The sequence below is a fragment of the Acanthaster planci genome, linkage group LG09, assembly GCF_054643075.1.
Source record: "Acanthaster planci isolate LZ-2023a linkage group LG09, COTS_SCS, whole genome shotgun sequence".
NCBI lineage: Eukaryota > Metazoa > Echinodermata > Asteroidea > Valvatida > Acanthasteridae > Acanthaster > Acanthaster planci.
In genome coordinates, this window is record NC_141785.1 from 17726033 (window position 1) to 17740510 (window position 14478).

At 43.3% G+C, this 14478-nt stretch overlaps 1 protein-coding gene across 1 annotated transcript; it reads right to left on the reverse strand.

The window, feature by feature from the left end:
* Positions 1-346: 346 nt before the first annotated feature.
* On the reverse strand, positions 347-10848 carry LOC110976681 (2-hydroxyacylsphingosine 1-beta-galactosyltransferase-like). Its single transcript, XM_087141595.1, has 5 exons — positions 10069-10848; positions 8937-9252; positions 6973-7204; positions 2447-2666; positions 347-1968 (listed from the first exon to the last, which is right to left on the reverse strand). The coding sequence occupies exons 1-5, from the start codon at positions 10680-10682 to the stop codon at positions 1671-1673; spliced, it is 1680 nt and encodes a 559-aa protein (XP_086997721.1). The 5' UTR covers positions 10683-10848; the 3' UTR covers positions 347-1670.
* Positions 10849-14478: the final 3630 nt, after the last annotated feature.

Sequence of the window (14478 nt, forward strand, 5' to 3'; positions counted from 1 at the left end):
GAACCTATCGGAAGGGATATGGGAGTTAGCGACCGAGATTTTGGAGTATCGATTGGAAAATATAATAGAATAGAATAATAGTCTGGTGGGGTCTTTTGACAGTCTACGCAAACGTAGCATTCGCTACGTCTAAAGCAGTTTTCACAATCGATGTTGCTTATTGTTTTTTCTTTTGGTCTGACATCTCGATTTTGGGTTCAATGTTAGATCTATTCTTTTTTTGCCCTTGGAGCCTGAGGGCGCATGGATTGCCTTTTGGTCCTTGCGCAGCGATGTTTTGTGTGAGACTTTTCATTATTTTAGGGTTAAGTAGGTACCCGAGGAAAAAGTGGTCCACAATTCTTCATTTCCTACTACTCTGTTGACTTGCATGTACTCAACTGTGGCCTTGCAAGGTAAAAGGACAAGTACGTGAGTACATGTTGTTTAGCGCCCTCAAGTTTTATGTTTTGTCTAGACAGCTCGTTAGTCCTCATAATAATATTCAGATTCAATTACCCTATGTTCCTAAAATGGGCTGCTCAGATGAAATAATTTGTGTGAGATATATTGCTCTGGCTCTGAACACCGTTTAATTAAAAATTTATTAACCCTAACAGTCCAAAATCTTCCAATTCCAATATGGTTGTACATAAACTTCAGATAAACAAAAAATCCTGGTTGCAGAGGGGGCCAGATTTTAAAAGAGAAATTCGCCTCATGATGAAAAATTCATTAACCCTAGCAGTCAGAAATTCTCCGATTTTATAATAATTTTTACATACACCTTGGGGTTAATTTTAGAGCACAAACTGCTTCGATACAAATTCCTGTTTAAAGATAAAAATTGACATATTCTAAGCTGACCAACTATAGAAAAATTGTCACGTTTTTTTATTTTTAACACCCCAGAGGATTCTTCTAGAGCAGGAGCCATACTTTCAAACACGCTTGGTTAAAAACAATTTCGAAATGACATTCTATTTTAAAAATGGGGTCAAATGTCAAAGACACGTCAAAGCTCATCTTGACTCTTGATTCACAAAGCTCAATTCCCATAACATCAGTGAAAAGAGCATGTTCTTCTGATTATTTTGGCACCACATATGCATATATTCGATAAAAAAATGAGAGGCTTATGTTTCTTTTTTACTAAAAGTTTCGATTTTTAGGTGAAACAGGTCCATTTTTGTCCATCTCTGCCCTGAGCACATGGACGGGCGGATTCTGCTAAAAATTGGCAAGTATTTATTATTCAATAATGTCTACAAGCACAGCATTTTTTATCAGATTCTAAAGACCTAAAGTCAAAAGGTGTGTTGGAATGATCCATTTGTGTCAGTTTATATTTAGAATAATTAAAATTTGTAATAAATTGTATCTGAATGTGTGAAGCCAGATGGACACAGGCAGCTTCGCGGAGTGAAGGTGCTACAGCTATCAGTGAGGGTTCCACCCATAGAAATAACACAATTATTTCAGGAAAGGTGCCGTTGAAAAAATTCAATGGTAATTAAAAACAAAACAGATAACATATTCGTATGACTACATGACAGTTTATACCCTGCATGTCAACACTTTTTAAAGATAATTTAAAAACAAATTCTTAACTATTTAATCATATAGGCCTCAATAGAACGTGAAATATGGCTACTTGCGTGAACGGTTTAGTGTTCTTCATTAAGACGAGTTTAAACCCTTTCCCAACTTTTCAGCCTTTTGAACATTTTTGAACAAAAGCAAACAGCCATACTGCCGGATTTTCGGCATATCCATGCACCCAGCCACAACGCAAAGCAACCTGCGGCCGCTAAAACTACCCCCACATCCAGCAGGTTTCTCTCGACAAAGCCAAGGCGGGCGCCTCGAGGTTGCAGGTGCCCCCCACCAAACCTGGTCACATGGCTGATCCAGTGGGCAGCCTTATCGGTGGGGATCAGAGGTTCGTCGTGGAGAATTCCCGAAAGCTTCGCCACCTTTCTTCGAAAGCTGAAGGGGAGAAACCGAGGAGAAAAGTAATGATTTCGGTCGATTCTAAAGATTCCAGATGGCCCAGGGGCTTGAGAATATGTTTGATGAGAAGTTACCAGGAGATATCTAAATTACCTCCCATTTCTGACAAAAGGTGAAATTTCTTATCTTTGCAATCCCCCGCTCTAGATACTGACGAAGACGAACGAGACAATGGCCTAATTCAGCGAGTTTCCAAGAGGCTATTTGTCCAGCTTTCTGAGACATGTTGCTAAATTGTAAGGGGAGTTGAGGACAATTTAAGTTTAAAAAACACAGAAAATATGCTGTTGGGAAAGAGAAAATAGGAAATGCTGTAGGAAATAATCACAGAAATATCCAAGAAATGTGACAAGTGAAAACAGTCTGAGGTTCAAAACTGCCGATTTCTGAACACGACTTTTGATGCAGGTTCCAATCAATTGATGCAGAAAGCAAAACATGAAAGAAAAAACACCTTGGATCGTCTATGACGCGGTTGACTGCATGATGGAGACTTTCTTCTGTCATGTCGAACAAATCCAACGAAACAGCTATGCCCTTACACATCGCACGGCCAATGTTGTCGAACTGGTCGCCAAACAGTGGGATACCAACAACAGGTAGACCAAACCAAATCGCCTCGTGAAGCATACCGGAGCCACCATGACACAACACCGCCTTCACGTTTGGGTGGGCTATTGTGAAAATAACAACATTTTGACGGTTGTTACTATATACCCTGCACACTATCTAATTTAATTCGACAGGTATCGAATGGTGCACGCATGCGCCGTATGCAGATGCTAACGTCTTGCGTTCAAGTCCCATCTGACCCTGCTGGTGAGCTGTGCTCAGCATCTCTCTGACAGTGTTACATCACTTATATGCAAACTTAGTCTTGGTCCAAGACATTCTTTGTGCGGCTGTGTTGTGGACATATCAACACATAGACGACCAGGCTTACGCGTATTTTTTTAAAAAGCCTGGACGACACCATGATTGGCAGTGCGCTCAGTGCGAACTGCGCTTGACGCACTAAGATTGCACGTATTTTTTTATAAGAGCTCATAAAAAAGACGCTCTTTTTTTCTTTTGTACTGCTACCGTGCTTTCCAAATGTTGCAACCGTACTGTTTCGAATCTTCATGGCCAGTTTAAGTAAACAGAGGATTTTTTTCACAGCTGTCGAAAAATGGGTTAATAGAATTTTTATGGCATAAATTTCCTATACCGAGCGGTGAATTTACCCAAGCTTTAGTCTGGTGCCGTCTCGGCCACGGTAGCCCGCCGTCCGTCTATGCATAGAGGAAGGACACAGAAGGAGTTTGAACAGCCCGGGCTGTAACATCTGGCCAATTACCACTTTCTGGCATGCCCGGTATGTCCATAGCAAGAGCGCAGGGACGCTTGCTACGCACCATCTGTTTCACGACCACGAAACCCCTTTGTACCCTATGATCGCCGCCGCAGTTTGTCGATGGTAATCTGCATCCTTAAAACTTCGTGTACTGAGGTATAGGAAATAGAATATTCATGCCTTTGTTGGCCCTTGGTATGATCTCATGACAACATCAAATTTAATGCTTGCGCAGTTGCTTACATTACGCTGTGTGCCCTTGGCGGGTTGTACATGTAATACTCACAATAACTGAAGTTCAGCTGGCTTCATTGCCAGATTGCATGGTGCGAATGGTGTCGGTATCCCCTAACAGATTGTTACACTCGCTCGCAAACAAATTCAGCGGTCTTGGACGCCCCCTGTGGTCATCGCTGCTTCTCGCAGCTCCCACATTTGTGTTCTGCATGTGATGACTGCCGTCCTCTGCTCCTGTGTACGCCAGGAATTTCAACTTCGGGCGCACGATATCTTCGCATCGGCTGACAGTCATAACGGCAGCGAAGAGACCAAAAAGCACCATTGACACACACCCCGTAAGATACATGCTGCCGCGCGTCTAACAATTAACGAAACGAAGTTGAATGTTCTTCAGGGGAAGCGAAACAGTCGGCCACGGGACTGTACTAATTTCTGCATGTGAATTGTCCCCACCAGCACATATCAGAATACTTCCTCTCTTTTCCACGCTCAAGTGCAGATGAAATGCAATGTTTGCAAAACAGCCTTAACACAACAAGACTTTACTGTTCTCCCATTACATGTACTAGCATAAGTTCAAGATTCCTAGACTAGAAAAGAATAAAATAGCATTTTACGATACTCGCAACAATTGCTGTGAATTGACCGTTTGCCACTGTCCACTTGCTGTCTGTCAAACTGTACACGTAGACAATTTTGCTGGTAGGCCCTAAGCCTACAGGAGTATGGCACACCAGATGTCTTAGTTTGGGCTATAACCTCGTTGTAAACATTCTTCCTTTTGCTACAGAAATTACTCTCTTTTTTGAAAAGCCAACAGTAGTAATGTAAGCGCCTAATTTTCAAGACTCGCGTGCGGATAAGCAAATAGCGCCCTCTTTCGATCGAGAAAAATTCATCATTGCCGTTGTTCATTTTAAGTTGTTGTCGCTGAAAGCTTTTTTCAAGTTATCCAGAGAGATCGTGTCGTGTAAGTTTCATTTCTTTATTTGCTGTATTTATTGAATTAACTGCTAAAGAAGGCACCGCTATCCTTCCTGCCGCTTCCTATTCTGCGCTATTCTCCTTGTATACACAGGGTCTCTTCCCTGCGACGCATCTATATGTGTAGTCATTGCCCTTAATGAACTCTTTCTTCTGGAATTATTTTGGGAATGAATAGCCCCAGCTGTTTACAAGATTTTGGGTTTTGTTTGAATCATTTTTATTATGGCGTCTGTACAAAAGCGTATTCTATGAGAAATCGCTCCCTGTGATGAAATAGCGCATTTTATTCCTTATGAATTAAGCTTTTCAGTAGTAGTGAACGTTTTGTTGGCCAGTCTTAGCCAAATTCGTACCCAGTCTTTGAACACTGATGTATTGGACAGAGAAGAATAAAATTACAAACTTTGCATGGATAACAGACAGTGTATCAAAATTTTAAAAGTTCATTTACGATGGCAAAAGTAGGTCTATTATCATGGATTTTTCTCTCTCTTTTTCCTGGTCACATCGATCATTTGTATTTACCCCCCAGCAAAAAAACTAAAACTACAAGTATTGCTAGGATATTACAGGCCCCGCTTGTCCAGCTAAGATGGGGGGGGGCAGTAATCCGGCATTTTTGGAATGTTTTCTATTATTCGTCTGACTCGGCGGCGACCATCACTGATCACTTTGAAGTGCCTGAGTTGCAACTCCTTTTACCTTCCGCTATGGTCTATGTGTTTATATGTCTGTGGCCGTATCCCGGCGCTCCGAGCGGAACAAAAGAGGGCTTTTTTCATAGTACTCACCCACCTCGTTCCCATGGAAACGACCTTGCTGCGCCACGATACTCCCCGCCATCCCTTGCGCGATGTGAAGGAACGCGCACGCAACCCATGGAGACGAGGATGATACTCACCGCATAGGCGCGCGTTCATAATGAGATGAATAGCTCGTTTGACGCGCAGCACGCTGAGTACGCGTAACGACTTTATTCCTTAACGTATGGTCTTTGCGTATACGCAGACCGCGTTCAAGAACCAGTTGCTTAGACAACTACTACACCTTATAAATATTCAGGACAAGTCGGAGCGCTTCACTGGCCAATTCCACCTCTCGTCTGGGAAGTAGAAATGATAGGCAACCGTGTGAGCATCACTGATCTCTATACACTGGACAGGCAGCTCAGCAGTAAATGACTATGTGTGAATTGAAGTGACCGCGCGGCCATCTTAGGATATTCAGTACAATGGCCTCCAACTTCAGTCCAGTCACTAAAGTGCATTCATGCACGGCACTAAAGCCGATGAATTGGAAAATGCCATTGAATTGAATAGCCGGAGATGGCCGTGCAGTCGCTTCAATGCCCAGAGCAGATCCACCTCGGTGCCGTGCGGTAGCTTTTTTCCCGGAAGCACCGAAAAATCCCTCTGGAACCCGCCGCGCGCGTTAAAATGAACTCTGTGTTATTTAATCTTTACAGAACCAGTCTTGAGTTGTATCCTAATAACTATCACAGTAAAGACCCAAAACGTATGTCAGCACCAGACTATTGTAGCCTTGTTGCTATACCCAGCAAGAAATGAGACCGAGGGGTACCCCCCCCAACACGTCCAACCCCTATACACATTCCAGACTATTGTTACTTAACACATCCCCCCAAGGTGTCTGAAAGGAATTCCCCACATTCCGGCGAGACAATGACCAACACAAAGCAGGGGGGGTTCTCTCCGTCTCATACCTTGCTGCGTATGCTTGTTGCTATGTGCATCTGCACTCGACTATGCATTGAACGGAAATTTAGCAGCTGAGAAACAACAATGGCGTCTGCGAGTACAAGCAACAGTAGATTTCCGTCTTTATCGATAATGAACGTAAACTTATTGTGCTGAATAAAGACGCAAAATCTACGAAGGCAGTTACTGACAAGGCAGTTGGACTCCTGCAAAAATACTGTCAAGACAAAAAGGTGGATTTTGAAGAGGTTTCTCAGTCCGAACTTGCAGAATTGAACATTTTAATTGAAAGCAATTTATGAGGTGTAGCAAAAGAAAATTTAGCATGGTTTATTTCGGGAAAATAGTAAGAATTACTGGTCCCTCCGGGCCAGTAATTCCCACTACTTCCCCTCGAACCATGCTGTATTTGTATACTATCATCAGTCTTTCTTTTGTCGCTTGGTTGTGCACTTCAACTTAGGCCGGATACTCGGCTCTGACCAACTGTGCGCGTGCAAATTCTTTGCGCGGGGCGCTTCATGTACAAGTCAGGTTTGTGAACATGTACGCAACGCCCTCTTGCAATGATTTGGATTTTGTGTGTATCACAGACATTATAAACGCATAGATCGCCAGGTCTTATTAAAAACTACAGGGGTTTTCGTGATCTTCGCGGCGCCCGATTGAAATTTTATATCTAGAAGCTAATACACCGACCCATTATCTTCTGCATTGGCATCCACTGCACAACCTTGGTGTTGTTGCCTAGGGGGAGCTTCGACGTGTCACCAGGGAAATGCCATACCACTCGCTGAGGTAGCTTGGCCAGGCTCCGCGCGAGCATCTCAGCACGTGTCACCTCCATCTTATTCACGTGGGTACCGAGAGAGAACAGGACCACGCCGGCGTCGTTCGCGTCATTAATAAACGCCAATTGATCCTCCGGTATCTTCGGAAACAAGACCAAATAACAATGCGAAATGTCGCTGTCAATGAGCAAGAATGAATGTTTGTGGCTGCAGCGATAAGTACGCTTAATTTTGTGAGGTAATAGAGTGAATGTTCTATTCTACAATGTAGAGGAACTTTCAGTCTGATACCGAATGACATTAAACGAATGAGAGACCAGTGTCCTGGTTCACAAGACGACACCAAGAGGCAGAGTGTGGGGAGTAATTCGAAGAGACGCCATACCTGCAGAAGTGCCGCACTCACACGCACCTTCTTAACCTTGACCCGCGCGTGCATTTTGGCAAGTCACAAAACACTACAATGGGTGCGTTCGATTAGCTTCCCTGAATACACCAGTGTTACACGCAAGGGAAGCCTCGAAATGAGGCGAATCGAACGCTGCAGTGTATTCGCCGCCACGTTCCATCATGTCCATGCATGAACAGTTCATCTGTGACGTCATTACACTCGGGCAGCCTCCACAGACCCGCTCGCCAGCTTGGGTAGTGGTGGCTCACACCAGAGCAGGCACGAAGATCACGTGATGGCTAAACTAACGCTCTTGTGTAAGTTTGACTTACACATGTAAGCTAATCGAACACACCCCTTATTAGTCGAAAAGGCATATAACGTGTGCGTTCCACCTGTCCATGCACAAGTGTTGCAATTATTTGTGATTCTGGATGCCACCAAGGGCACCCTTTTTATTCTATGGTTCTTATAATCTTTTTGAACTTGAGGGAGGGTCGATCGGTCGAAGAAAGGGTTTCCCCCAAAAAATCTGTTCCCCTCCCATACGGATGACTGAATAAGCCAGGCAGAGTGCACGTACATGTACGTACTTGTGCCTTGTTTTAATATTTAGCCCCGTGAGTGCTTTTCCTTCTAGTTGGAACTAAGAAATATTCTTTGAGTAAACATACAGTGCTTGAATTTTCAAGAACTTGAGAACAATTTATGGAACAAGCGTTACTACGGTGACTAAAGCGATAAATTTGTCTCAGTCTCACTATTACTGTATACCAAGAATGCAGGGTGGTGTTGGGGAGGTTTTGTGCTTTTCTGTATTGACATTGTTCACGTTAAAAATTTTGTTACACAGTCATCTATTTCATGAGAAAAAAAGGTAGTTTTCTAAGGGGGGGTATGTTTTTACCCAAATCGTTAGGAAGAAAAATCTGCTTGACTTTAACAAGTCAAATAAGAAAGAATGCCGCGGGTACCATGCTGCTGTCAACAGCGTAACTCAGCTTGTTCGAGTCAGTGTCCAGACGTCGTGTTTGTGCTGATCAGTGTCTAGTACATGTATACGAAACTCCGTTCATGCTGCACGCTCGTTGTGATGTGGTATTGATGCTGTACCGTGGATTTCGGCTGTCGTACTTTGATGTTTGGGCTGAATCATAATGGCTCATGTCCATTTTCAACACTGTTTTTGTACTGACCCAGGTATTAAATCACAAGTGACGTTTTTGGGGCAGGATCTTCTCAGTCAGTAGAAAAATAGTTGTTTTTTATAGGTCGGAGGCCAAAAAATACAGTCGGTCGGAAATAAGAACCATAGAATTAAAAAAAGGGGGTGCCCTAATGCATCTCACGTGCACGAATATCGGACTTCGTGCATCCCCTGTCGGACATAAATCGAGGCTGTGATTGGTCGAAAGATCACTGACCATCTACTGTTTTGCTCTTACAGCGGAGAGTTCGTTTGCACAGCAAAATACACTCACCTCCTGATCGCCGAGCAGGCCGATGGACGGGTGCGCTGTGAGAATTACGTTGGGTTGCAGCGGTCGTGGGAACTCTAACAAGAAATCCATGGACATTATCCACAGCTCTGCCCCCGCCATCAGCTCAAGAGTGGATGTGTGGGTAGCGATACCGTGCTTCTCTTGCAGGCGGGAGTAACCCTGTATCTGCAACCAGTAGAGGCCTATGTACAGCGTGCTCATCAGCGTGTTGCTAACTCGCTGAATAAAAGTCATATTGTCCGTAAAATCTAGCTGGCGCTCCGGTATGTGAGCCGGGAAATTCGGTAGACCGTATCTTCAGGAATATTGAAAATGGGAAAAATGAATAACCGTAAACATGAGTTCTAATTAAGCTGAAAGTGAAAGACTAGCGAATCAGTCATTTTATAACTGATCAAATACATTTCGAGTTTTTACATGACCTATCCGTTTGCGAGTTAGCCACGCCTCTGAGGCAAACCTATGGAATTTTGTAAAGTTTGTCTGAGATTTTGTGCATCACGTGTCCATTTTGTATTCACAAACTGTGTTGATTTTTACCGCCACAGAATAATTCCATCGATCTCCTTTAAAATCTTTTCAAATGGAGATCAATGGTCAATTTGTAAGTGGTCAAGCAGTTCGTAAGTGACCTCGTCCTACATGACCAGGCACCAAGCCACTGATTACTTACAAGCTCCCCTTATGAGATGAACACCAAAGTTACGCTTTAACTCCCAGTTAAATGGTACCGTGTAACTCTATGTGAAGTGGACTTGGTTTAAAGTGCAGTGACGTCACAGAACTGAATATGAAAGTGCACCAGTAATTTACTCGTTAATGAAGTCATCCAATCACTCAAGCTACCTTTATGGTGATCCCTGTTTATTGAGCTATAAGCCATCGTCGAACCCGAAACATGATTGGCTAAGTAAAAACTGGAATTGTGAGCCAAAAAGCGCCTTTTACAAATCTAGGATTTAGCCTTTTCTGGCTGGCTTCGGTTTAGCCCCATAGGGTCATTCTACTGGACTACCACAGAAGTAGTCCGTCAGACTGGCCCTAGAGTCAGGGGCTACCATGTACGTCCCAGACTATGCACTTAATGGTGGGTTGTACATGTAATGCTCACAATAACTGAAGTTTAGCTGGCTTCATTGCAGTGGACCCATACAACACAAACCGGATCCCTAGCTTCTTGGCAAGTAGTGGATTGCACCATGTGAGATCATCACCAATCAACATGTCGAATCCTCTCGCTTGCATGGTGCGAATGGTGTCGGTATCCCCTAACAGATCGTCACACTCGCTCGCAAACAAATTCAGCAGTCTTGGACGCCCCCTGTGGTCGTCGCTGCTTCTCGTAGCTCCCCGGAGAAAAATCTTAAAGACACCCAATAGACTGCGCATTTCCCCCCGCATAGCACGGAGTGAGAACTCCTCTGAGATTTCCCGGCGTTGGTCGGGGGTAAGAGAAGATCGGTAGACGATGAAGTCGAAGAGACGAGAATCGCTTGTGTGGAGCCATTTAGTGCAGCTGCTGCTGAGCAGGAACGTGACCTCGTGTCCTTGCTTTATCAAGCCTTTTGCCACATCTATGTTCTGCATGTGATGACTGCCGTCCTCTGCTCCTGTGTACGCCAGGAATTTGAACTTCGGGCGCACTATATCTTCGCATCGGCTGACAGTCATAACGGCAGCGAAGAGACCGAAAAGCACCAATGACACACACCCCGTGAGATTCATGCTGCTGCAAGTCTAACGAATGACAAGAAGAAGTTGAATGTTCTTCAGGGGAAGCGAAACAGCCGGCCACGGGATTTCTGCATCTAAATTGTCCGCACCAGCAAATATCAGAATACTTCCTCTCTTTTCCACGCTCAAGTGCAGATGAAATGCAATGTTTGCAAAACAGCCTTAACACAACAAGACTTTACTGTTTCCCCATTACATGTACTAGCATAAGTTCAAGTTTCCTAGACTAGAATAGAATAAAATAGCATTTTACAATACCTGCAACAATTGCTGTGAATTGACCGTTTGCCACTGTCCACTTGCTGTCTTTCAAACTGTACACGTAGAAAATTTTGCTGGTAGGCCCTAAGCCTACAGGAGCACGGCACACCAGTTGCCTTAACGAGGGCTATAAACTCGTTGTAAATATTGTTCCTTTTGCTACAGAAATTATTCTCGTCTTGAAAAGTCTCCAAAACAAATTAAGCCAACAGTGGTAATGTAACCGCTTAATTTTCCAGACTTGCGTGCGGAAAAGTAAATAGCGCCCTGTAACGGTCGAGAAAAACTCATCTCGCCGTTGTTCATTTTAAGTTGGTTATCGCTGAAAGCTTTTTTCCAAGTTGTCCAGAGAGATCGTGTCGTGAGGTTCACTTTTGTTCAAATCATCGAATGATCGGGTGTTTTCATAATCCATTTGTGCTATTCAGCATACTGTTGGCTCTCAGATTATCGGATATATGTACACATGTGACAACATCTTGGAATCTCATTGAGCAGGACACATGAACAATTAACTGTTCACCGGGTTGATGTCTGGTAACAACCTCCTGGCTTCTCCTGGTAGCAAACCCAATTGCAATAGACGAGTGGTAGTGCCTAAGACTATACTGGAGTGGAGTGAACCTGTTGAAGGAGACGAGAGACTGCGTCTGCCTTCAAATGTCCGACAAGTTGACTGACCTGGGAATTTTCAGCTCAGTCAGCGGTAGAGAACTGGAGGTCCAGAGACTAGACTTCAATTTCCAAAGACTGAAAATAGATTGTTTTGCTTTGCCGACTGGCCATATTCTTTGCGCAATCTTAGGCTATTTTTGTGTGTTCCTTAATTAAGCAATCTTTGGATCACATCCTTTTGTATTAAACTATTATTGTAAGTTGATTGAATTGTTTCGCCAAACGAATTTGTTGTTAATGAAACAGTAAAACCTGATTGAACATCATTTTATTGGTATTTCTCTTTATGTCCTGCCCCAAACGGTTACTGTATGTATTAACATATCGAAAAACGGTTTTTGCCTGACTGGAAACATTTCAAATCTAAGTAAGTAACTAATGCTTTAAAATGAAAACGCCAGTGCCGTAAAATGTGCTGGGAATTGGGGGAGAGGAAATCGGGGCTGGGGGAAAGGTGGGGGATGACTTGCCCGGCTATGCAGATTTGAAAAGCGGGGAGGTGACACCATATGACTCCATAAAAAATCGATGTTCATGAGATTGATGTACATCTGTAATTATGTACATGTTTAAAATTGGGCGTTTGTAAACTTAGAGACCCTCCCGTCGTTTTATCATTGTACAAAGGAAGTCGACCTGCAAAAGAGTACAATCTGGACAATGTTCTCTTCATGATGCTGACGCCATTTCTTGTGAATTTAGATCGATAAATTAGAAGAAAATGCGCCTTTTTATCTGATTTTCCGACATTGACACGGACCTTGAAGTAGCCGTGGTTGTTTTACCCCAGAATTCCCCTCATAAATCAAAACCGTAACCTCTTTCCACAAAATGAATCCTACAGTTATCAGCTTGGAGACATCGTAATCTAGTAAGATAAGGTTTACAGATTGACGGTTAATGTTACAAACGCCCAACTACCATTCAGAATCTTACATATCGGAATGGCATGTACAGTACATCCAGAAAATTAAACACAGTGGCTGAGTTCGGGCAGCTTGTTCTCGTTTGTACACGAACAGCTCGATTTGTTGTTCGTGGGTCGATCGCTCGAACGCCGGAAATGTACAACCGGTTATTAACGCTAGTAGTTATTTGTGGCAAGCAACATGCAACATGGCAGCGTCTTTGTGCATTCTTCGGTAGTTAATGTTGGATAAATGGGCTAAGTTCTTTTCCATAAAAAAAATTCATTTCTGTCAAAACTTTCCATTGTTGTCGGCTTTGTAAAGCCATTATTGGTACTTTTTCCGGCTGTTCAAAAATCAAATCTCACGCGCTTTTCCGTGTGCTTGTGTGAAATCCCGACGAGGAGGTGGTGTGTGAACCTGTTCCGAGAACAGTAATCTCGGGTCTTGTTCCCGCCGTTCGAGCGCGAGAACACGAAATCCGTGTCAAGAACGGACCGCCTGAACTCGACCAGTAAAAGTTAAATTCGGTAGAGGGCGCTGTATACAATCAGAGGAAGACAGTAAAAGTGGCGACCATCAGCACGCCACATGCGTTGACTTACACTAGCGGGTGCCGCGCAAACCCGCTAGATCATCATGGGTTGAGCTGAGACGTCAGCGCCATGTGGCAAGAAACTAAATGGAAATAATAAGTAATATCTTTTGCGATTACACCACAATTTCCGGATGTGGACAATTTTCAAACATAATGCTCAAGTAAAGAAACCCTACTTTGCGCGGGGAGTGACCCCATGGAAGTGTAGACAAAACGAGCATTAAAAAAATAGGAAGCAGTATCATTTCATGCCTTCCATTTTGGGGATATGTCAGCTGTGTCAGGCCACTCAAGATTGACAGGAGTAAAGTCTGTTGGGTGCCATGTTCTACTCAGCGTTCTTAGAAAAGGAACAATTCATTGAGCCTGAATATGAATAGAACACAACAGACAAAAATACGCTCAGTTAAAACTACGTATATCCAAGACTGTAACAAATGTAACGATGTTAGCACATCTCTGAGTACTTTTCATATGTTAGCCTCTGGGTGTGGAAGGCCCATTAGCGATTTGAGGTATTAGAAATGGTGTGTACTTAAACGGAGTTCTGGAGGATGTCTAGCTAGCCCGGCCCTTGTTTAAGTGAGGAATTTTAGGACAAGTGTGGGGGGGAACAAAATTTGTAGATGACAGCATAATGATTTCCAGAAATCTCGAGCTTAATTTTGTCTCAAGCAACCGTTAACGTTGTTTTATTGACTTTGTTACCACTTTGGACTTCTAAGTTTTCAAAGTTGTTAGTGATTTTTGAAGTACTTTGAGCACGAAATAACTTGATCGTTACATATACATGTACTAATGTTTTTCAGCTTTGTCTAGCAAATAAATAATGGAGGAGGGTTGATGTGAGACGTCATTGTCATGTGGCAACAACCTAAGTAGATGTAATAAGTAATGTATTTTCCCTTTACACCACAATCTAGGGATTTGGGCAATTTTCAGACTGATAAGACTCAAATAAATAGCCAACTTCGTGCGGGGAGTAGCCCAGTGGAGTGTAAAAAGAGCCTTCAAGAAATCGGAAGCAGTATGACACCAACTAATGCCTTCTTTTCGGAATATTTCAGCTATTCCAGGCTACTCGAGTTTGATGGGAGTAAAGTCTGCTGAGTTGGCCGTTCTACTCAGCGTCACGATGGGAACGATGTATTGAGGCAAATGCAAATGGACGCACCGTTTCGACATAACACATTTTGTTTACCTTTTCAACAGTGAAACCTAGACGTTGTCCGCATCACAATACGACATTTAAAAGTAGACCACTTGAGTGTACACGCGTCTACATGCGTTGTGCCTGGATCTGGTCGCAAGGAAACATACAAACACACTTGGTGGTTCAGCCTGG